Source organism: Sylvia atricapilla, chromosome 3 (assembly GCF_009819655.1).
Source record: "Sylvia atricapilla isolate bSylAtr1 chromosome 3, bSylAtr1.pri, whole genome shotgun sequence".
Taxonomy (NCBI): Eukaryota; Metazoa; Chordata; class Aves; order Passeriformes; family Sylviidae; genus Sylvia; species Sylvia atricapilla.
The window spans coordinates 76618122-76638591 of record NC_089142.1 but is presented as its reverse complement, the minus strand read 5'-3'; the positions used below and the strand labels follow the sequence as shown (position 1 = coordinate 76638591).

At 37.5% G+C, this 20470-nt stretch overlaps 1 protein-coding gene across 1 annotated transcript in view; it reads right to left on the bottom strand.

The window, feature by feature from the left end:
- PRKN (parkin RBR E3 ubiquitin protein ligase) overlaps nucleotides 1-20470 on the bottom strand; it is a 674505-nt gene that overhangs the window by 361326 nt on the left and 292709 nt on the right. Inside the window, exon 5 of the mRNA XM_066315857.1 lies at nucleotides 7348-7431. Coding sequence (XP_066171954.1) covers nucleotides 7348-7431 — 84 coding nt within the window. The remainder of the gene's footprint in view (nucleotides 1-7347; nucleotides 7432-20470) is intronic.

Sequence of the window (20470 nt, the reverse complement as noted above, 5' to 3'; positions counted from 1 at the left end):
TCCTTGTATTGCAAAACAGAAAAGCAGAAAACCACAACGGCTCTGATCTGCTTGTTACTTAACTTGCATTTACGCTTTATTCCTTTTACTTGCCACAGCACTGGGCACAAAATAATAAAACAGTCCTTAAATAGTAAAAGCCATGGTCAGAGAATCTGGTAAATATAAAAGATTCTCAAATTTGTAATGTATGGTATTTGAATAAATCTCCTCTTAGGAGAGCATCTCTCATATATGGAAAAGTATGAGGCACTCAATGACTATTTTTGACTTCACTGGTAGTTCTCAGTGGTAATTCCAGTCACCGAGGGACAAGGTAAGGATTGGGAAAACAAAGAACTACCCACTGCAGGACATCAGGTGTGAGACCATCTAAGGAACCTGAAGTTGCACAAGTCCATGGGCCCTGATGAGATGCAGCTATGAGTCCTCAGGTGAATGAGGTTTATAAGCCATTATTCATCTTATTCCAAGAAGACATGGAAGTCCAGTGAAGCTCTCACTGACTGGACAAGGGTAAATACAGCCCCTATTTCCAAAAAGAAAAAAGAGAACTGCCAGCCAGTCAGTCACGCCTCTGCACTCAGCAGGGTTAGGGACTGGATCCTCCTGGAACTTTGCTAAGGTACACGGAAAATAAGGCAATTGATGACAGTCAACATGGCTTCACTAAAGGAAAATTGTGCCTGACAAATGTGGTGGCCTTCTGTGAGGAGGCCACAGTGGTAGTGGGTGAGGGAGGAGTAACTGATGTCAGCTATATGGACCTGTGCAGAACATTTGATGCTGAAAATATCCTTGTCTCTTAACTAGAGAGGCATGGATTTGTTAGATGGACCACTTAGTGAATAAGAAATTGGCACTGAAGAGTTGTGGTTGATGTCTCAATGCTCAAATGGAAACCAGTGATAAGTGGCTTTCCTCAGGGGCTGGCACTGGGACTGGCACTGTTTAACATCTTTATTGTCAACATGGACAGTGGGATTGAGCACATCTTTAGCAAGTTTGCCAGTGACACCAAATTGCGTGATGCTGTTGACAGGCTGGAGGAGAGGGATGCCATCCAGAGGGGACAGGTCAGCCTTGAGAGAGGGGCCCATGCACACAAGATCCTACACTTTGCAATTGCAAGCAAAGGCCGAGGCTGGGAGAAGAATGGATTGAGAACAGCCCTGGAGAGAAGCACCTGGGGGATGAGAAGATAACCTGGCAGTGTGTGCCCACAGCCCAGAAAGCAACCTCTAACCTGGGCTGCATCCAAAGCAGTACGGGCAGTAGGTCAAAGGAGAGGATTCTCCCCCCTACTCTGTCCTCATGATTCCCTACTCGGAGCACTGCATCCAGTTCTGGGGACCCCAGCAGAGGTAGGACCGGCACCTGTTGCAGCAGATCCAGCAGACAGTCAGAAAGATGATCAGTGCCTGGACCATCTCTCCTATGACAATAAGCTAAGAAATTGGGGGTTATTCAGCCTGGAGAAGAGAAGGCTCTAGGGTGACATTAGAGCAGCCTTCCAGTTCCTGGAGGTTGCCTACAAGAAGGCTGAGAAAGGACTTTCCACAATGGAATGCAGTGACAGAACACTTAAACTAAGAGAGAGTAGGTTTAGATTAGATATTAGGGAAAATTTCTTCACTGTGAGGGCCGAGAGGCACTGGCACAGGCTGCCCAGAGAATCTATGGATGCCCCATCCCTCAATTTGTTCAAGGCCAGGTTGGATGGGGCTTTGATCAACCTGGTCCAGTGCAAGGTATCCCTGCCCACTGTGAGGGGGTTGGAACAAGATGGACAGTGCCTCCCAAACGTGGCCATACTAGTATTCTATGAAGAGTGGGTAAAGAAGCTGTCATAATGACTGACAGAACTGAGATTGTTCACCCTGATAAAAAAGGCTCGGGACAACCACATTTTCTCGATAATTTCCTAAAAGGATGTTGAAGCCAGGTGGGGGTCATCCTCTTCTCCCAGGCAACGGACAACAGGACAAGAGGACAACGCCTCAAGCTGTGCCAGGGCAGTTTGAGTTGGACATCGCAAAGAATTTCTTCATGGGAGGGATTGCTGAGCTTGGAACAGATTGTTGTGGCACTTTTGCTATGGCCTAGTTGACAAGGCAGCGGTTGGTCAAAAGTCAGACTTAACGATCTTGGAAGTCTTTTCCAACTTACATCATTCTGTGATAAGAATCCTCATATCAATTTAATGTTTCTAAAGTAAGATGATCTGATATTTTAATTAGCACTCTTACTTCATCATACTCACTGTGATTTTTTTTAATAGCATATATTATCTGGACCACTCTCTAATACATAAGGCAAACTAACATGGATGGCACTGAAATAAATTAAAAATGTCAAGTCAAGAGGTTTCTTGATATTAAGAAACATCCCAGAATTTTAAAACCTAGTCAGAGTAATATTATGACATTAAAAATATTGTAATGGCTTCAGGGACAGAAAGACATAGTACCTTTAACAATAATCATTGTGCACAAAGAACAACAAATAAATAACACGGCAGTGGATCAGACCTTTAGTATAATGAGATGATAGTCCTCTACTATATTCATATTTTGGTAGCATCATTAAATTTACTAGTTTGCTCATGATATTTTACTTGCTACAGGATTTATTTCTGTTCTCAACTGAAGCTGAGGTCTGAGCTAATCAAAGCAAAATGAGATGAAAAATGAAACATATTTCATCTGAACAGGGATTTTGGAAAAGAATAGCTTTGGACACTTACGAGAAAAAAAAAATCATTTGGTAAGCTGCATATTTAAAGCATACAAGCTGAACACTGTTCCCTTGATTTCTTAATTCAAACTATTTCAGATGAGCACAGGTTCCCTGTGGAACAGACTATGAAAAGAACACACAATACTGCCGTCCTCAGTGCCAAACCTAATGACAACAAACAAGCAGGAAGGAAAAATATGAGAAATGTTCCAAAATTTCAATATAGTAAAAAATAAAACTACAAGATTCAAAATCACTGGAGGAATGGGAATAACAATAAGAAAAGCTACATACACAATTAAAAAATAACCCCCGCAACAAACATCTTTCCTATGGCAAATTCTTTGCTCTCAAACATACTCTATTAACAGTGAGACTACCATATAGTAGAATTGGGCTACTTAAAATCACACATAATGGCCAACACTAAACATTAAAAAAAAAGTGATAAAACTTGGAATATAAATATTTGCTTTGGGCTAGGGAGATTATGATACAGCTTGATTAGTGTGTTCTGATATTTAAGAAAATCCAGTACTTAGAGATGCTTCCAGAAGTTCACAGAAGTCCTGTTGCTTCTTTTAGAAATGGTGTGTTGAAGCCCAGTGTGTTCCAGTAACCGGAGCACAGATAAAAATGCTATTCAGTATTGATGACAATGCAGTCTTTCAGAAACAAAGAATTCAAGGTAACAGTAGTAAGGTATATCAAATTGGAAGAGAAGTACATTTATATTTCTATTAAAGTGATTTTTGTTTTTCCCCATTCCCAGTAGCTTAAGCCATACCTGACCATTAAGCCTCTTTAATTCTTTCATTATTTCTGAGATTTTCAAGTCTACAGCAACTCTTTTTGCACATCAAATGAGAATCCCAAGAACACATGCAGAACATCAATACTTTTTCATCAGGTTTCTAAAGTTCAAAAACATTTGCCCTATATTTTGCCTTGGGGACATGGAAATGTCTTTCAGAAAGTGATCCATGTTCACTGGAATGAGGAACTAATATGGGGCTGACTCCTATGAAATCACCACTTTGGTGGTTTATAGTGGCATTACAGCTCTCACTATGAAAAGACATATTATTTCTCTGTCTCTTGACGACTTTTAAAAAGCATGAGCCCACACGAAAAAGCAAATGTAATAGCATTTTTATATAAAGAAGTAGAAAAATTCCTTAGAAATTCACTTCAATGAATAAACATGGATGATGATAAACATGCATGGATGATAAACAGAAAATGATAATAAACAGAAAATGTTCTGTATGTTTTTTACAGAAGTGTAAAAGTCTAACAAGAAAACTCCTTCAGTAATATTTCATTTGGGTAAGGAAAGGCTAAGTAAAGCATTTAGCATTACTTGCATTCTGGTCACTTGCAAAGATGAGCACGAATCCACAAAAATTATATTGGAAATACCCTTGGGACCTGTTTTAGTGGTGGGCTTAGCTGGTTAGGTTAACAGCTGGACTTGATTATCTTAAAGGTTTTTTTCCGACCTAACAACTTCTGTGGTTCTAAGCAGTGACAAAATTATGCTCATATAAGAGGAGCGTCTGGAAATTCATAGCACCTCACTTGTTTCCAAGCACACCTGAACAGCTCCATACAGTGTTTCTGGCTGAAAGTGTTTTGAGACAGACACTGAAAGTACAACGTCCTCTTTCATTTAATGAGTGATCCTAATTTGTGAAACAGTTTGAAAGGTTGATTTAAATCTGCATTTAAAACAATTAAAGGTGGCTCTTCCATTTTCAAATTATTATAATTAAAGTTTGTTATAAAAGTGACTTTTCTACAATTGCAGTAACATAAGTGTTCAGAGAAGCTTCATCTTTTTGAAGCAGTAGAAGCTCAGAGTGATTCTGATAGACTCTGTCTAATGTGAAAAATCCCCATACTGACCTCTGCTTGGGAACACATTGGAACATGTATCAAATCACAGCGCACTTAACATTAAGATATTCATGATATCTTCTACAAATCATTTATATATTTTATTTAACTGAACCAAAATTTGATTTTTATTGTTTTCTCCTACTGTCAATTATTCTGTTTACATTTTTGCAACCAAAAGAATTAAAGTCTGTCATTCTGTCAAGCACTAATTTCATACCAAAATGCATACAAACTAGTATTTTGGTGGAAAACACATTACCTTGTGTTTCTGTATGTTGCAAATTGGTGCTCACAAAAAATTGAAAAATCAGTTTTTAAACATGAAACATGTCTTAGGGGAGAGATAATGGAGGATTTTTTTTCCTTAAATAGCAGTATTTGCAGTTTGTTGATAACTTACAACCAACAGCCTTAAAGCTTATTCATTGCACATCATTGTAAAGAAGCACATACATGGTGGACACACAACACAACTCCACAGATTTTTTCATAACAATGCAAAAATGAATATTTAATGATAAAATGTGACTTAATCTTCCAAAGACTGTAACAGGCAAGAAAAGCCTAGAGGTTTCAATCCATGATTTAGTTAAGGTCATTTTTATTCTTTTCCAAACACTTAGACTGTTTTACCAAAGCAGAAAAGAAAGGCAAATCCTTGGAAACACATCTGTAGGATCTCCATTATTTCCCACTTGCAGCAAGACACAAAACAAAAGACTTAGTGATTCAAGCCTTTAAACTGGAAGAATTCCCAGAAAGTAAAGATGTGTTTTCACAGTGATTGAGGATAAAGAAAACCAAACCACCCCAAAGCACAACAAAGACATCTTTCAGCAACCAGAGGATATTAACAAGCCATCAATTCAAATATCTGATGCAGGGTTACCTATATACTGGATAGTTTGGGTAAAAAAAAAAAAAAAAAAAAAAAAGTCAAATGCACTTAAGTGCTTAAATATGTTGATCAGATTGATATTGCTGGAAATTCTGGTTGAAAAATCATAAAAGTTAGAAGTGTTCTTGCACCTCAGTCTGGTTCAATTCTAACACTACTGGACAGTGTTTTGTAGCTGATAAAGGGAAAGTGCATTAATTATGAAATAAATGAACAGCATATTTCTGCAGTAACAGCCTCATACCTGTAGTTGAGGTTGTCTCAAGATGCATTAGCAACATGCTTGTCTAATGTAGGGTGTATTCTGAAATTTGCTCAGTGATGCTTCGCTGAAAGATAACACTGATTGTTGGCTCTGCTAAGTATGCTACTTGCCAGAGGAATTGACAGCAACTGGAGTCATGGGGCTTTGTTGACTGGGTATTGGTTGTTTGCCACAGCATCACATTTTAGTTTATGTGGTTTTTTTTTTTCTTCTCTCTCCACAAAGATGGCATTTTGTTTCATTTTCTGCTTCTAAAAAACAAGAATTGTTTCAATGAGGGAACAGGTTGTAGTTCAGGAGGCAGGGTTACCAAAAGTGTTGTTATTTCAGTACCTTTTTCACAAATTCACTGGATAACAAAAGCTTTAAGCTGGCATTTACAAGTCAGTCAGGTATATTCTGCCAGTCGGTGACAAAACCGGGAATTGTACTGCCCAGAGGATAGCATTTGAATGCCTTACACCTGCAGCTTTCAAGGTCGTGGTGCTTGTGGGTCCCTTCCAGCCCAGGACATTCTGTGATTCCTGGGTGACTCAGCCACTGCTACAAGGTGCACACCAAGAAGAAGAAGAAGAAGCCTAAAGGCTGCAAGAGCTCAGTTTCAGTGGGCTGTGCACAGACTCAGACATAAATCCCATGCTATTAAAACAACCACTGCTCTCTAAAGTTAGGTCAAAATGTTTCCTGGCACCATCTGTGACCAAGCAGGAGACACCTATGGAACTGTATGGACACACCAATTCACAACTGTCTTGCTAGGGGAGACAAAGAGAAGGTTACACCAGAGAAGGTGAAAAAACAAATTTCTGTAGCTCCAATCTGCAAATCATTGATGAACAGAATCTTTTCATATGTAGGAAATTCGATTTTACCTTTAAAATCTCTGTCCCAGAGGATCACTCAAATCAAGCTTTTCCTGAGAAGGAATTACCTCTAAGACTTTAGTATTAAATGTTATAAATATCTAATACATGTGAAGATATAAGTATACATAAAAAATGTTTTGAAAAATCTTTATTTGAGGAACCTATGCTCCTTTTTACTCAGTCTTTTCATTGATGTCACTTCAAGAAACAAAGGAAACAACAGCAACAAGATTTGGGAGAAAAACTGCCAAGTGATCAGCATGAAAAACCTACTCCTGTGGACAAAGCCCAATATGCAAGTTCTGATATGCAACATGACATGGAAATTTGAAGCTTTCAAGGCAAAGATATACATAATTATAAAATCAGCACTGACAGAAGCATTTGAGTATTACATCTCACATTTAACCTATGCATACTTGAAAATCTAAGAGTTCTACTTCAGTGCAAAAGATGAAATAAAATTATGTCCTCCTTCATTCCAAATAGCATCTGACCAAAGTTCCTCCCTTTTGCAAGACATCAGAGGTTTATTATCTGATGCTGAACAGCTCTTTTGAAGCGTACCATACCTGTCTCTTCACATTCATTACTGAAATTCTAACATGGTTAGAATTGTTACAAAGAATTATTCTAATAAGTGGCACAGTACTTGGAGAAACGTGACAAAATCTTACCGCTACATTTCCATTGCACCCTCGGGACTGGCAAACACCTCCTATTCTGTTGGGAATTAGCACGTCATCCCAGCAAGATGGGCCCTTCAAAATAAAACCAGAGCATAAAAAGTTTATAATTTACTTCATAAATAAACATATAAAACTTGGTTTTGTCGCTGCTTTTCCTACTCTTGTCTGTTTCAGATTTTAACTAGACAGTTTTATCATGATTACACTGAGAGAGATCAGTTTTCTAATAATGGTAAGGCCCAGTCACGGACAGGAGATGGAGTCCCCCCACCCTAAGGTCAGTGTTGTGGACAGGTGTGGGTTATGCTTTCTCAGCTAAAGACAGAGATTAGGTTTATCATAATTAAAAAGCTACAAAGACTTGCTGTCTGGTTCTGTTTACACAGGGGCTTGCAGCTAATTAAGGGGAAAAAGGGAAAAAAGACAACAGTTGGAACAAGAATATACATTCAGAGAAACTGATTTCTTGGCTCTAGATAAGGCGTTAACTTAACATTTTTATTATGTTATATTACAGTCAAGTTAGAATTATTATTAGATTTCTGTATTTTTACATTAACGTCAATATTTATCAGTCATTATTATATGAACCTAAAAATCCCCTAACCCCCCACAACAAAATAATACAAAAACCCAGAAAAAAACTGTCAGAAAATCCTTATCCAACTTTACAATGACTTTTTGAAAATACACAGTTCACTTATGAGTATATTACAAAAGAGAGAAAAAAAAAGACTGCAAATCATCAATATTTCACAACTGCAAAATAATGTGATTAAAAGGATGATCTATCAAAGAATAAAATTTATATATAGCATATATAGGAACATATATAAAAATTTTGCATCACAAAAAGTTGACACTTATATGCTTTCTCTTTTTTATATTAATTTCACACCAATTAATATTTAATTTACAGACAATAAAAATAATCTGAGCAATAGATATGAAGCTTACAGGTATGCACATACATAGTAGAAATAAACTACTGAGGTACCAAAAATGGACACATTTGTTATTTGGTATACTCGGTATTTAGGCTAGGATCAGTGCCCAGAAAATAGCAGAAAATCTTTATGCAGAAGAGACATGGCAGTCGAAACCACGTTAGTGAAATCAGTGCCTACTTAGAGCTGAATTAGAAAGTAATCCAGTGTCACATCCAGATCCATCTCCTTTTAATTCTGTATGAGGCACTTCCTCAGCATAGTGTGGGCACAGCTGAAATGATTTTAGAATTCTCTCAGTAGCGTGAACTTAGTTACAAAACATTGCTCCAGCCTATTTGCAAAGTTGTGTAAAACAGCTTGGTCTTCACTGGGCTCCACTCTCTAGCGTCATCCAGCTGAAGTGCTGGCATTTGAGATACGTAAAAAGAGCTTTAACATATGTAAGTTGAATTGCAGGCAGACACAGGGGTGACAAATCATAGCTTTGAGTCTTTGGGTGAACACAGCTGCAGTACAGTTAGTATAAAGTAATGATTCTTGATATTGGGGGGGGGAAGGGGGAACCTCTTTGAATTAATGATTTAAAACATTTGAAAAATAAAGTTTGCCATCAATTATTCCAGGGAATTTTGACCTCTCACGCAGTTTTAGCATTCCAGAAATTTTGCAGGAAGAACAGTAAGATCACCTTGAGATGGTGGACAAAGAACAACCTCATTTTAATTGCTTTGAACTCAGTAGTTCAAAATTTTGTTTGATGCCATGCATTTATTTATTTTTCCCCATATCACCACAGATTATACAGATCTCTAGCATTCTTTCCACAGCAGCTTACTTTTCAGGAAGGAAGGTAATCTACCTTCTCATTTCTCATATAGAGTCTGTTCCTTATCTTTTACTTTTTTATCTCTTCCGACTCAGTCATTTTGGAATATGAGGAACATCACACATAACACATGACTTATGTGATGGACCAGTGAATAGGAAGATGATGTCTATGAATTTGTTCAAAGCCTCCTAAATACCTTTTAAAACGTGATTTGCTTTGCTGATGGTTACTAAGCACCAGGGCAGCATTTTGGTGGAGTTATCTATCAGAGCTCCTAGATCTCATTTCTATGTCTAGCTTCTATTTCCAAATCCATCTCATATATATATACAAAATTTGGAGGTTTTTTTTTCCCCAGTGCACATCACTTAATAGTACAGGCATTAAATTTTATCTAAATGTGCATCCTAAGGTCCACAGAGAGGCTTCTAGTGGGTACTTTCTAGGTTCTCCCATACTGAACTCATCTGTTTGTTTCCAAGGATGAACCAGCTACACACCTCACTCTCCAAGTCTATGGCAATCACCTAATGGACCTGCACATTTTCTGCTCCTGTTATAGTTTAAAAGGACTCAGCAATGGCTTTTTTCTGCTGTTCGCAGGTAAGAAACTTCCATGTTTTTTCCTGCCTAATTGCATTTTTATATTTAAGGTGCTGAACTTATGGTGGTTTTTTTTTTTTTTTTTTTTTTTTTTTTTTTTTTTTTTTTTTTTTCCTCGCTTTCTAGTAGTTTAGTTACCACTGTTAAAGACCAGGTCTTCATTAGTAACATTAAAAACCAGATCTCCCTTAGACCCTCCTTCTCTTGGAAGTTCTTTGATCAACTTTCCAATAACATAACCTGATAGCATCCAGTTTACTCTTGGGATCATGATTTGATATGATACTTACATAATTCACATTAAAGAAATTTAAATATCCCATTATGACAGGCTTTTCTACACTTTCAAGCTTTTGCTTTTCCCTAGAATATTAGGCTAGCTAACATTATCTGGTGTCACAGTTGTTAAAGACAGTGATAGTTTTTCTTCTTTTGAATTTCAATCCACAAGGGTAACATTTAACTCACTGACTTATTAAACACAACCAAGACTAACAAGTTAATATTTGATTTATACCTATCCCTCTTTCTTCATACTCTTATTTATTAACACACATTTATAAAAATAATTATTTTTCCAAATTAGAGGAATTCAATAGGCTTGTTTTTTTTTTTTAACTTTGGATAATGCTTACATTATTTCCATTTGAGAGGAGGATACTAATAAAACAAGGACGAGAAATAAGAAACAAGTGGTCTTTATAAAACTTGGGATCAACAAAGGGATGGGGATAGGGGAGAACAGTCATTTGAATAAAAAACCCCCTGAAACATATTTACTCAAGCCCCAAGAAAAGCCTTTCTAATTTTTTTTGTCTTTGACTGGTACTGGTTATGTACGTGGGACAATGATTTCTCCTGTTTCTTCATCCTTGTGTGATTAACAGGAGACTCTCAAAGTTAATGATGCTACACTGCATATACACAAAAAATAGTCACAGCAAGATAACTGTAAAGTGTGTAGAAGCAGTTCCACAGGTGTGTTATCAGCTCTGGTATTAATTATCTTGATTTTAGTAGACGGAAATACTTCAAACTAAAATTCTTAGAGGAATTAATATTTTACTTGGTGAAAACTTCCCAAGTATTCCTTAAATTGCAGGTCTGGGTATATAATCACAAAATAGTAAAAAGGCATAATAGTTATCAAGACAGAAAAAAACCCCAAAACATTTATAAGGATCATTTATAAGATTGAGGTTCGAGAAAAATGCATTTTCAAAATATCCAAAAAGGGATGAATTGATGCAATGTTGACTACTATTAGAATTTAACCACTACAAGCAGCACTATATCAGGTCTAAATATGCTTAGTATGGGAATATATTTTATTTGTTAACAGTAACAATAATGGGAATTTTGCAGTCCTATTATTTCCAGGGGAAAGCTAATGTGCTACATGGCTTGATATAAACTCACAGCACTCCCCCTCTCTGCAGAGAGGGAGACATTTCCTCATGACGTTTCTCCAGCACACAAGAGGGCTTTGCACACAAAGCAGCTCACTATTTGAAACAAAAATGTCATCTTCCACTAAAGGCATGTTAGAGCATACACACAGGGAACTTGCATATACACGGTCCCATGTTATCAGCAACTATCAACTATTCACTCACACTGTAGGCAACAACTTCCTATTTTTTTCCTTCATAAAAACCCCTACAACAATTCTTCAACTCTTATGATGGGCATGAAACCTGTAAGAAAGACAAATGCATTTAACTCTTTTTGTGACATTAACCAGACCCAGCTTTAAGTCAACAGTGGTTTCTTTTTTTCTGTTCTAGCTAAAGTTGGATCAAGTTCTTAAGGCACGAGAAGGCATTGATCCAGCAGAAATTATAGATTGGCAGAACAAAATGGGTTTCAGCCTGTTTGGCATTGATGAGAGGAGAGAAAAAAAGTAATAAAACGATAAACCCCAATCAACCAGAGAGGCCCTATTCCACACCTCATTTTCCAAATTAGTAAGAAAAAAAGTCTCTTTTTCCACATCTGTTCTTGGCATTCTTTGTGGCCATATTTTATTAATAATGCTAGCCTAACACACTTTCAAAAGATTTAGTGTGCTCGAAAATTTTAGTTTTCCACCTTCAAAACAAAAATAGAAGAGGAGACATTTGTCCTTGAAAAACACTGTGCATTCAAAATGTTAATGTTTCTGTAGCGGCAGTACTACTAAATGTCATTGCTATAATTGAGTCAAAACACAATTAGGAATTCTGGCAAGATAAAAACTTTGAAATGTGATTTTTGTATCATTCTTCCCTGAGTCTAAGAAAAGCCTGTCAACCTGCAGGCCAGCCAATCACTTGTGGTGTTTTAACACTGCAGGCTCAAGTGTTTGTAATTATTAGTTTGCATTAATCAAGAACATACTGTGAGAGGAACAAAGCCTTCTGATTGCGAGATTAAAGCAACTGCCCCTCTTGTACCCAGCCAAATGGCTCACAGAGAAAGCTGTGCATTAAAATAAACACATCAGAGAAGACTTTTCTGCTGTACAAATGGGAAAATCACAGAATAAAGAAGGAAACAGAAAGAACACCACTGAACAGAAAAAGTCATATCAAATGTACTTGAGTATTTCCCAAATAACTAGGTATGGAAATTTCTGTGCTTTGAGCATATGGCAGTTGTTCCTTCCCTTTTTGAGGGGAAAGACAGGAAAAAAAGTTGGCAAATGGTGTACTAAGCTTGAAGTGAAACTCCTATGCAGCATATGTAGAACAGGGAGGACTGAGATGTTTTTTTCAGTGTGAGGGAAGCACTGGAAGTCTATGTACACTCCACTAGTATATTGTACTGATGCCCAGTACAGAGGGCAGTACAGTACACTCTACTCTCAGAGTCTTTTTATCCTGTAGCCAACATCCAATTTTGTATTATAGAACCAAAACTAAATTTTCATCAAGGATCTCCTAAATTTTTTTAAAAAATCCCCCAAATCAGAAATACCATCTAGAGATCTTGGATGAGAAATTATTCAAAACAGGGTTGCTGACAGGACTGTTGACCTGTGAAGTCAAGGAAAGGTCAGAAGCAGAGGTCAGCAAGACAAAACAGTGATTCATCAGAGACTCTGAATCACTTTAAAGGCAGGAAATTATCCATGTGTTCAATGCTTTGTATTTTCCCCACTTTATATTCTCCTCTAGTGACCAATATGCAGCAGAATTAAAACACATCTTTATACCTGCTACTACTACATGAGAGACTAAAATGATTAAAATGTTGAGCAAATGACCCAACTAAGGAAAAACTATTAATGCAGAAGGATTTTTAAAGTTATGTAAGAAATAATTTCAGGTCTTGAGAGGATTTAAAAATCAGCATATGGGACACAGGAAAAGTGCTAAATCTGATGTAAATTGTGCAAACATTCAGGCTCCTCTGCAGTTATGTCTACTGACTTATGTGAGAGTATTTGAAGAGCTAAACATTGTATAGGGAACCCTCAGCATGATTTCAGCATCTTGAGACAGCAAGACAGAAACAACCTCCCAAAATATAAGGCATATTAATAAAAAATTATTTCCTTTCTGCCACTCTAGCAGTGGTATCTACACCAAGCTATCACATTTCACTGCTTCCAGTGCCAGTGAAGGTGGACAACTCTGTCTCCCAGACACAGCAGGAACCAAGACATATCCTAATTGTAAGCATACATCTCTCCTATGAGAAAAGGCTGAAAGAATTAAGTTAGAAGTGAAGACTTATGGGTGATCTAAATACAGCCTTTCACCACCTTAAGGGAACTTACAGGAAAGATGGATGGGGACTTTTATAACAGCATGTAGTGACAGGACAAGGGGGAATGGCTTCAAGCTAAAAGACAGCAGGTTTTGATTCAGTGAGAGGAAAGAATTCCTTACTTAGAGGGTGGTGAGGCAGTGGAACAGGTTGCCCAAAGAAGTTGTGGATGGCCTATCCCTGTAAATATTCAAGGCCAGGTTGGAAGGGGCACTGAGCAACCTGGTTTGGTGCAAGGTGTCCTAGCACATGGCAGAGGGGCAAATGATCTTAAGGTCCCTTCCAACCCAACTTATTCTATGATTTCTACTAAAGGTTTAAATATCATACAGATAATGGTTTTTTTCCTAAGTAAAATTATGAACCACAGCATCCAATCTAGCACAAAATGCATTTCTCCAAATACCCAAAGTCCAGCCTAAGAGCATCCCTCATGAGAGAGAGAAGATAAAAATAGTTCATAAAAGATATTACTATTGAATTAGCCAGGAAGTTCTTTCTAGCCTTCTACAAATGTTCAACCTAAAACAATTGAAAATTTAGTATGGTAGATAATCTCTTGAAGGAAAAAACCTTGGCAGCTTTTAGGACCAAAATCATCTGCTTAATCTCAAAGCATAACACAAAGGCAGAGGTAATTAAAGTTTACCTACAATTTATGCAGGCCTTCGAAGACCATTTCCAGCAGAGAAAGATTAATTTTTGCTCCAGTGTTATATATCTTTTTAAAATATAATTTCTGACAAGACTAATACAAACTGACTAGTACATGGGGACACATTTTTGCAGGTAAAGCTAACCAAATTACTGTGGACTGACTTTGACAGGGAATCTCCCATACAGCAGGGAGAACAGTATAGAAAAAGACTACAAAACAAGTCTTGGGGTTGGTTTTAAAGATGTTTGTGATATAGAACTGGGAGGACTAGAGTTAACTGCTCAATCTAAACAGCATATTAAAGAATCCATCAGAAGGAATGTTTTTCTTATAATTGACTTTAGTTATTAGATTAAATCAATAAAGCACATGGATAGCTTTATTTATATGATAAACAGCACTAAAGAAAAGTCAATCACATGCTTTAAGTCTTTGTGGGGACTGAACCTACTGATTTGATTTATGGTAGGATCTTAGAGATAAAATTTTCCTTTAAGAGTGACCAGCTTAATTATTAAATTGACAGTTCTATGTCAATAGTTATAACTCTTCCAAAACTAAGTAGCAGACAATTAGTTGAACTGCTCACAGACGTGTAATTATGAACATTTCCTGCATGATAGTTATTTCAAATGAAACGTGAGAGGATCACTTCTGTAATTGAAAGTGTAGGGAAGTATAGTAAAAATAATCATTTTTTTTCATTGATCATTGCTTTTTCTTTCTTAACACAGGTTTCTGTGTTAAGAAGAAAACACATTAATGAGATGCTTTTAATAAGTTCTGGTGTTGCCTTTCTTTTGTAATGTTCATAGTACAAGGATTTACAAGAGTCATCCTACTGAAGCTTGACAAAATAATGAAGGTTCATAAAAGTCAGCCAAGATAAAGGTCTGCAGTCATCTCTTCACTGATAATATTTTATAGCGTGCATTGTGCTGCCAGCACAAACACTTTTATATAAGCAAAAGAAAATTATCCAAACTGTGCTTTTAAACATTTATTTTCATTGGTCCTTCCCAGCAAAACGTGGCAAAAAGAGACTAAATACAATTCAAGTACAACTGCAGCTGGAAAATGGAACAAAGTAGTCCTGCTGCTGCTGTAAACTTTAGTCTTGCATGACAGATATAGAACTGCAAGAACAAGTGGATGCAAAGCCTCCTAAACCAAACTTCATTCCAATCATCTGCCAGACTAATGATTTCTAATCTACAAATGCTCTCCATCTAGATGGCATGAAATGCTTTTTTCAAGGCTGAAAGAAAAAAAGAGAACTGGGGAAAATACCTGCAATTCTCTAAACATGCCAGGTATTTCCTGCATCCATTAAAATTATAACATTAAAAAAAACCCTAAAATCTACAGTTACAAGTGTTAACACCAGCAGATCTCACTGAGGTCAGTGTAACCAGGAGCAGACTAAAGCCCTCTGGCTTCATTTTCAGCTATGGTGACTTTTCAGGGCGGCTTCTTCCACAGGGGAGCAAGCAGATGACAGGGTGCCAATAGACAGGAGAAATCAAAACTAAGACCTCTCCTTGTTCTCTCACCAGCTGGGATGTTCTCTTAGTTATCTGAGCCACAACTGTCAACATACAAAAAACCAGTATGTTTTGAAGACTTTTGGCCAGGATCAGAAAGTGCAAAAGCTGTTTTGTTTCTCTACCTAAAACATCCCTCCTGTTTCCATGCTTTCCCAAGTCACAGTTACAAGCTGTAAAAACTGACAAAACTTGGATTAAGTTTACTGTGTACCTCAGCTTTTTTTGAAGCGGCAGGCGCCTGCAGCACATGGATTTTGTCGCAGGGGACTTTCTGGGCAGAGAAGAGCAGCCCAGCCCCAGTGAGTGCTCCGTGCAGGGCAGCAGGGGGATACTGGGGCCTGATCAGGGCCCTTGGGGCACTGACAGACTTGTCACATTAGCCTTAGATTACCAGAACCTAGGAGTCAGAGAGCTGCAGGGGGGCTGCACAGAGGTACAGCACTTTCAGCCATTCAGAGGTGAAGCACTTTCAGGATCAGGCAGCAAACCCTCATGTATTTCAGCTCTCCAGAAATGAGTGGCAGCCTTAACATTCAGCAAACATATTTTAAATTCAGTATGAAACCATGCTGCTGATTCTGGAACTCATAATGAACCAGGATTACACCGAACTTTCTATTTCTTAAGGCAAATCTCTCAGAACAGAGTAGGTAAGAAATGTTTTCTGTGTGAAGGTGTTTTTTTACCAGTTACGACTAAAATCATATGTATAATATGAAACTATTTCATCTAAAAATTTCGAGCAGCAGAAACATTTAAGCAACTCCATACATTTTAGGCAGAGAGGATTATGCCAGTCCTGCAGTTTGGATACATTCTAAGTTACATCTCTATGGGAAATAGATGGACTAAATGAAGTAGTACGCAAAAATAAAATACCTAACCTAAGCCAATATACAAGTCAAGGTCTGCAGTTAACATATTGCTAATAATGCCAACTAGATATCTTGCAATTCCAACTAATATGAGTTGAAGTTAAATAAAAGCAATAAACCAAAGATTTAAAGCCTCATGAATATTCCACAGCAATAATTTAAACCAGATGCAATAATTGCATGTCAGATAAAAAAAAAAAAAAAATTTTTTATCTAGGATGAAAAAGCTAAAAATCTTTTGGCAGAGAGAGAAAGCTAGAGCATTTCCACTGTTGGCAATACTCAGAGGAGCCCTCAGCCCATCGACTCACTTCTGTAAGGCACCATTGGACATGTCCAGAGACAGCTGTCCATTCAACTGCCTGGGCTACCACCCGGAATGGTAAATCCACATGGAATGGATAAGGCCCTTAGCTACACGTTCCTGCCATTCCCTTTCCTTCTCTGGGCTGCCATCAACTGCTTCCTTGTTTCTGCTCCTTATACTTTGTCCAAAGGGTCTCTCCCATTCCTGTGTCAAGACACACACCTACCCCAAGCATGCTACATATATCTTAAAAAAACTCTAAAAAACTAACCAACCACAAAACCAAAAAAAGCTCAAAATGCCAAACAAACAAAAAAGCCCCCCCCCCCCGAATCCATTCTACACTTTTACTAGGAATAAATTTCTCAACTAATCACTAAAGCTAAAGGGCCACTAGCAAAAGGCTCGCTTCACAAGGTGTTTAAACAATTTTTTCACTTACTGTGGTTATATAAAACTGTAAAATCAAGATTACACACTACAGTATCTGAGGAAAATAGATTTCTATATCATCCAGTTTTGATTTTACACATAATCAGAAACCCTGAAAGACAAAACCATAACCATTTCAACAAGAATATTTCAATGTTCCAAAAGGAAAGGTTACAGGATATCAAAGACAATTTTTTTTCCTAAAAAAGAAAACTAAACAAAAATACTGTCTTTGATTTTTTTTAGCAAATTCTACAATTACTGTAAACTTTACATATACACCAACATATTCACAAACAAAAATATTTTTATTTTAGCTATTAAGAAATACAGGCAACCCTGTATCAAATGCATTGTTCAGATCCATTTGAGCACCATTTAAGATTATGTTGCATCCATGGTGTTTTTATAGTTGCTCTTTTTTTCCCTAAAGGATGATCCCACATAAAAGAAAAGATTATTCTTTAATCATTTTACATGAGAACATAGCTAGTGTTAAAGAATTAAGATTGTAGCAGGCAGTTCAGGATCCTGCCTTTGCCATGAAGATACTGGATATACTGGGAGGAGTTGGTCCAAACCACTCACCGAATCACGGCATCCTTTAGGTTGCAAGGGACCTTTCCAGGCCATCTACTGCAACCTCCCTGCAACAAACTGGGACAGCTTCAACTAGATCATGTTGCTCAGAGCCCCAGCTGATCTGGCCTTGAATGTTTCCAGGGATGGGGCATCCACCAGCTCTGGCAGCCTGTTCCAGTGTCTCATCACCCACATTGTGGGAAACACCTTCCTTATTTCCAGTCTAAAAGTACCCTCTCTTCCAGGTAAGACCATTACCCTTGCCCTGTCACAACAGGCCCGACTAGAAAGTCTGTCCACATCCTTCTTATAAGCCCCCTGTAAGCACCGAAAGGCCACAGCCCTGTCTCCATGGAGCCTTCTCATCTTCAGGCTGAACAACCCCAAATCTCTCAGCCTACTTTCCTAGAAGATATGCTCCAGCCCTCACACCATTTTTGTGGCATAACCTGTTTTATTAACACAGATATATTCCTACAATCAAATTTGCAAGCTTTTTTTTTTTTTCCGCCAAATTTTCCTCTCCTAAAACCACTTTAAAAAGCAGCTCAGTCTTTTTTTTTTTTCTTCATTTCATCTCTCTCTGTGCATGAATCTTGAATTATTTTGAATTATTCCTGAGTTATTTTCTATATATTGGCACAACCAGAAAATACTTTAAGCCCATCTTTATGGTTTTCAGAAAAATCACCGAAAAGGTGAACGAACTCAGGCTAAAGGGATATTTGAAATTAACTTTCCCATTTTCTAACAGAAGCTCTTGAGGCCCCTGCATAACAGTAAAGGGTATCCCAATACCTGAATTTTGTAAGAACTTAATCTAATTTGTGCATACAAGGTGATCTCTGTGGATGTCTTGCCAGATAAGCCTTTGAAGGATATTAAGCTGGAGAAATGCCTCATTTCTTTATACCCACTCTGAATCACTTACATAATTCTGTGTGCTGATTTTCTTAAATAAGAGGAATTTGGGGCATAAGCATCGACTTTCCCTGTGCTCCAGTGTTCTGAAGAGACACCCACAAGGTTTAAAGGGCAACACAGCAGGACACCACGGGGATAACTCCACCCCACATTCATCCTGTTCCAGGCTCATCTGTGTTTTTCTAGGTTTAGCTTTTGATTTTCTTCCACACAACAGAGGCAGATACACTCTGCTATAAAATTATTAACTCTCTAGACACAGATGGTACATCAGAAGCCACTTCACAAGCATCAAAAAATATAGAAATAAGTTACTTTAAAAGGTGACTGCTACCAAGATATTTTGAAATGCATTTTTCTGGACATATCAGCTAGAAGCTACATAAGACATCATTTAATTTCACAGTGAAGTTCAGATTTCCACTGAATTCTGAACAGCCTGAGTAGAAGATTTTAGTTTTGTAGACAAGATGTCTGTATTTCATTTACAAAGGTTAGGACTTGCATTCAAATTACTGAAACCATTTCAGGTGAAAGCCACCTGTAAAACCAAGTATGCTAATTATTTCAGAAAAGAGTAGGCCCTCAGACATAAAATCAGGGTACTTCTACACTGGCATGACAGCCATTTCAAACCTATTTGCATTTCCATGGACTTCAATACATTTAATTCTGTAGACAGGGTTCCCTTTTATTGCAATTTCATTCAGTATCTCTTTTGTCACATTGAAAGAAAACATATATAATTTGTTTGGCATTTTATAATAACATTTTAACTATCACTGTGATGTTTTCCTTGCTTATGGCTCAGTGTAAGCCATGACAACAAATAAAATTGATTAACTGGAATTAATATTATGATTAATTCACAGTTCAGTGCCTACAGCAGTGGCCTAATCAGTACTTTTTATTTATTTGTCATCATCAGGCTTAGCTATAACAAATTCAGTTATGATAATGAAAAGGATCTAGAATTGGCACTTCAATCAGAACACAGATGTTGAGTACAATATATATATATATATATATATATGTAGCCCTGGTTCATGCCTGAGATGTTTTCGTTTTCTGAAATTCTTTTCCCAGGGAATTTTCTGCAAACAAAATTTTCTGCTTTTGTAACTGTACTATGTGTACATTCTTTTCCCTAGGAGGGACTTCTTCTTGATGTCCCTCTGCTCTGACCAATGTGATTGAAGAGGTTTGTCTTTGTTTCACCAATCAAATTAGTCTGTGTAGAATAGTATAAAAAGGGAGACACATCCCAAGAACAACGGAGTCATTTTCAGTCTTCTGAAGTCAGTCTTGTATCATTGTGGTGTACAACAATGTCACATACACAATATGTATCCAGGTAAACCAGGTAGGACTTCCTCAAAAACACACACACACTCACACAACTGTTCTTTACAGCTCAGTTCTCCTGTTCCAGGTCTCACACACGTCTCTGAGACTTGGTCCCTATATGAAACACTAGCTGTTCATCTTTATTTCAAGCTTTGATCTGGTCTGAACAGACACAACATCTCCAGAGCAACTAATAGCCCAGAACGGCAACTCTGCACACAAGATCATTACAATTTAAGACAGTGCCTTCTCTTCACAAAGATAAAGCATATGTAAACTCATCACCTTATAGAGTGCAGTCTGT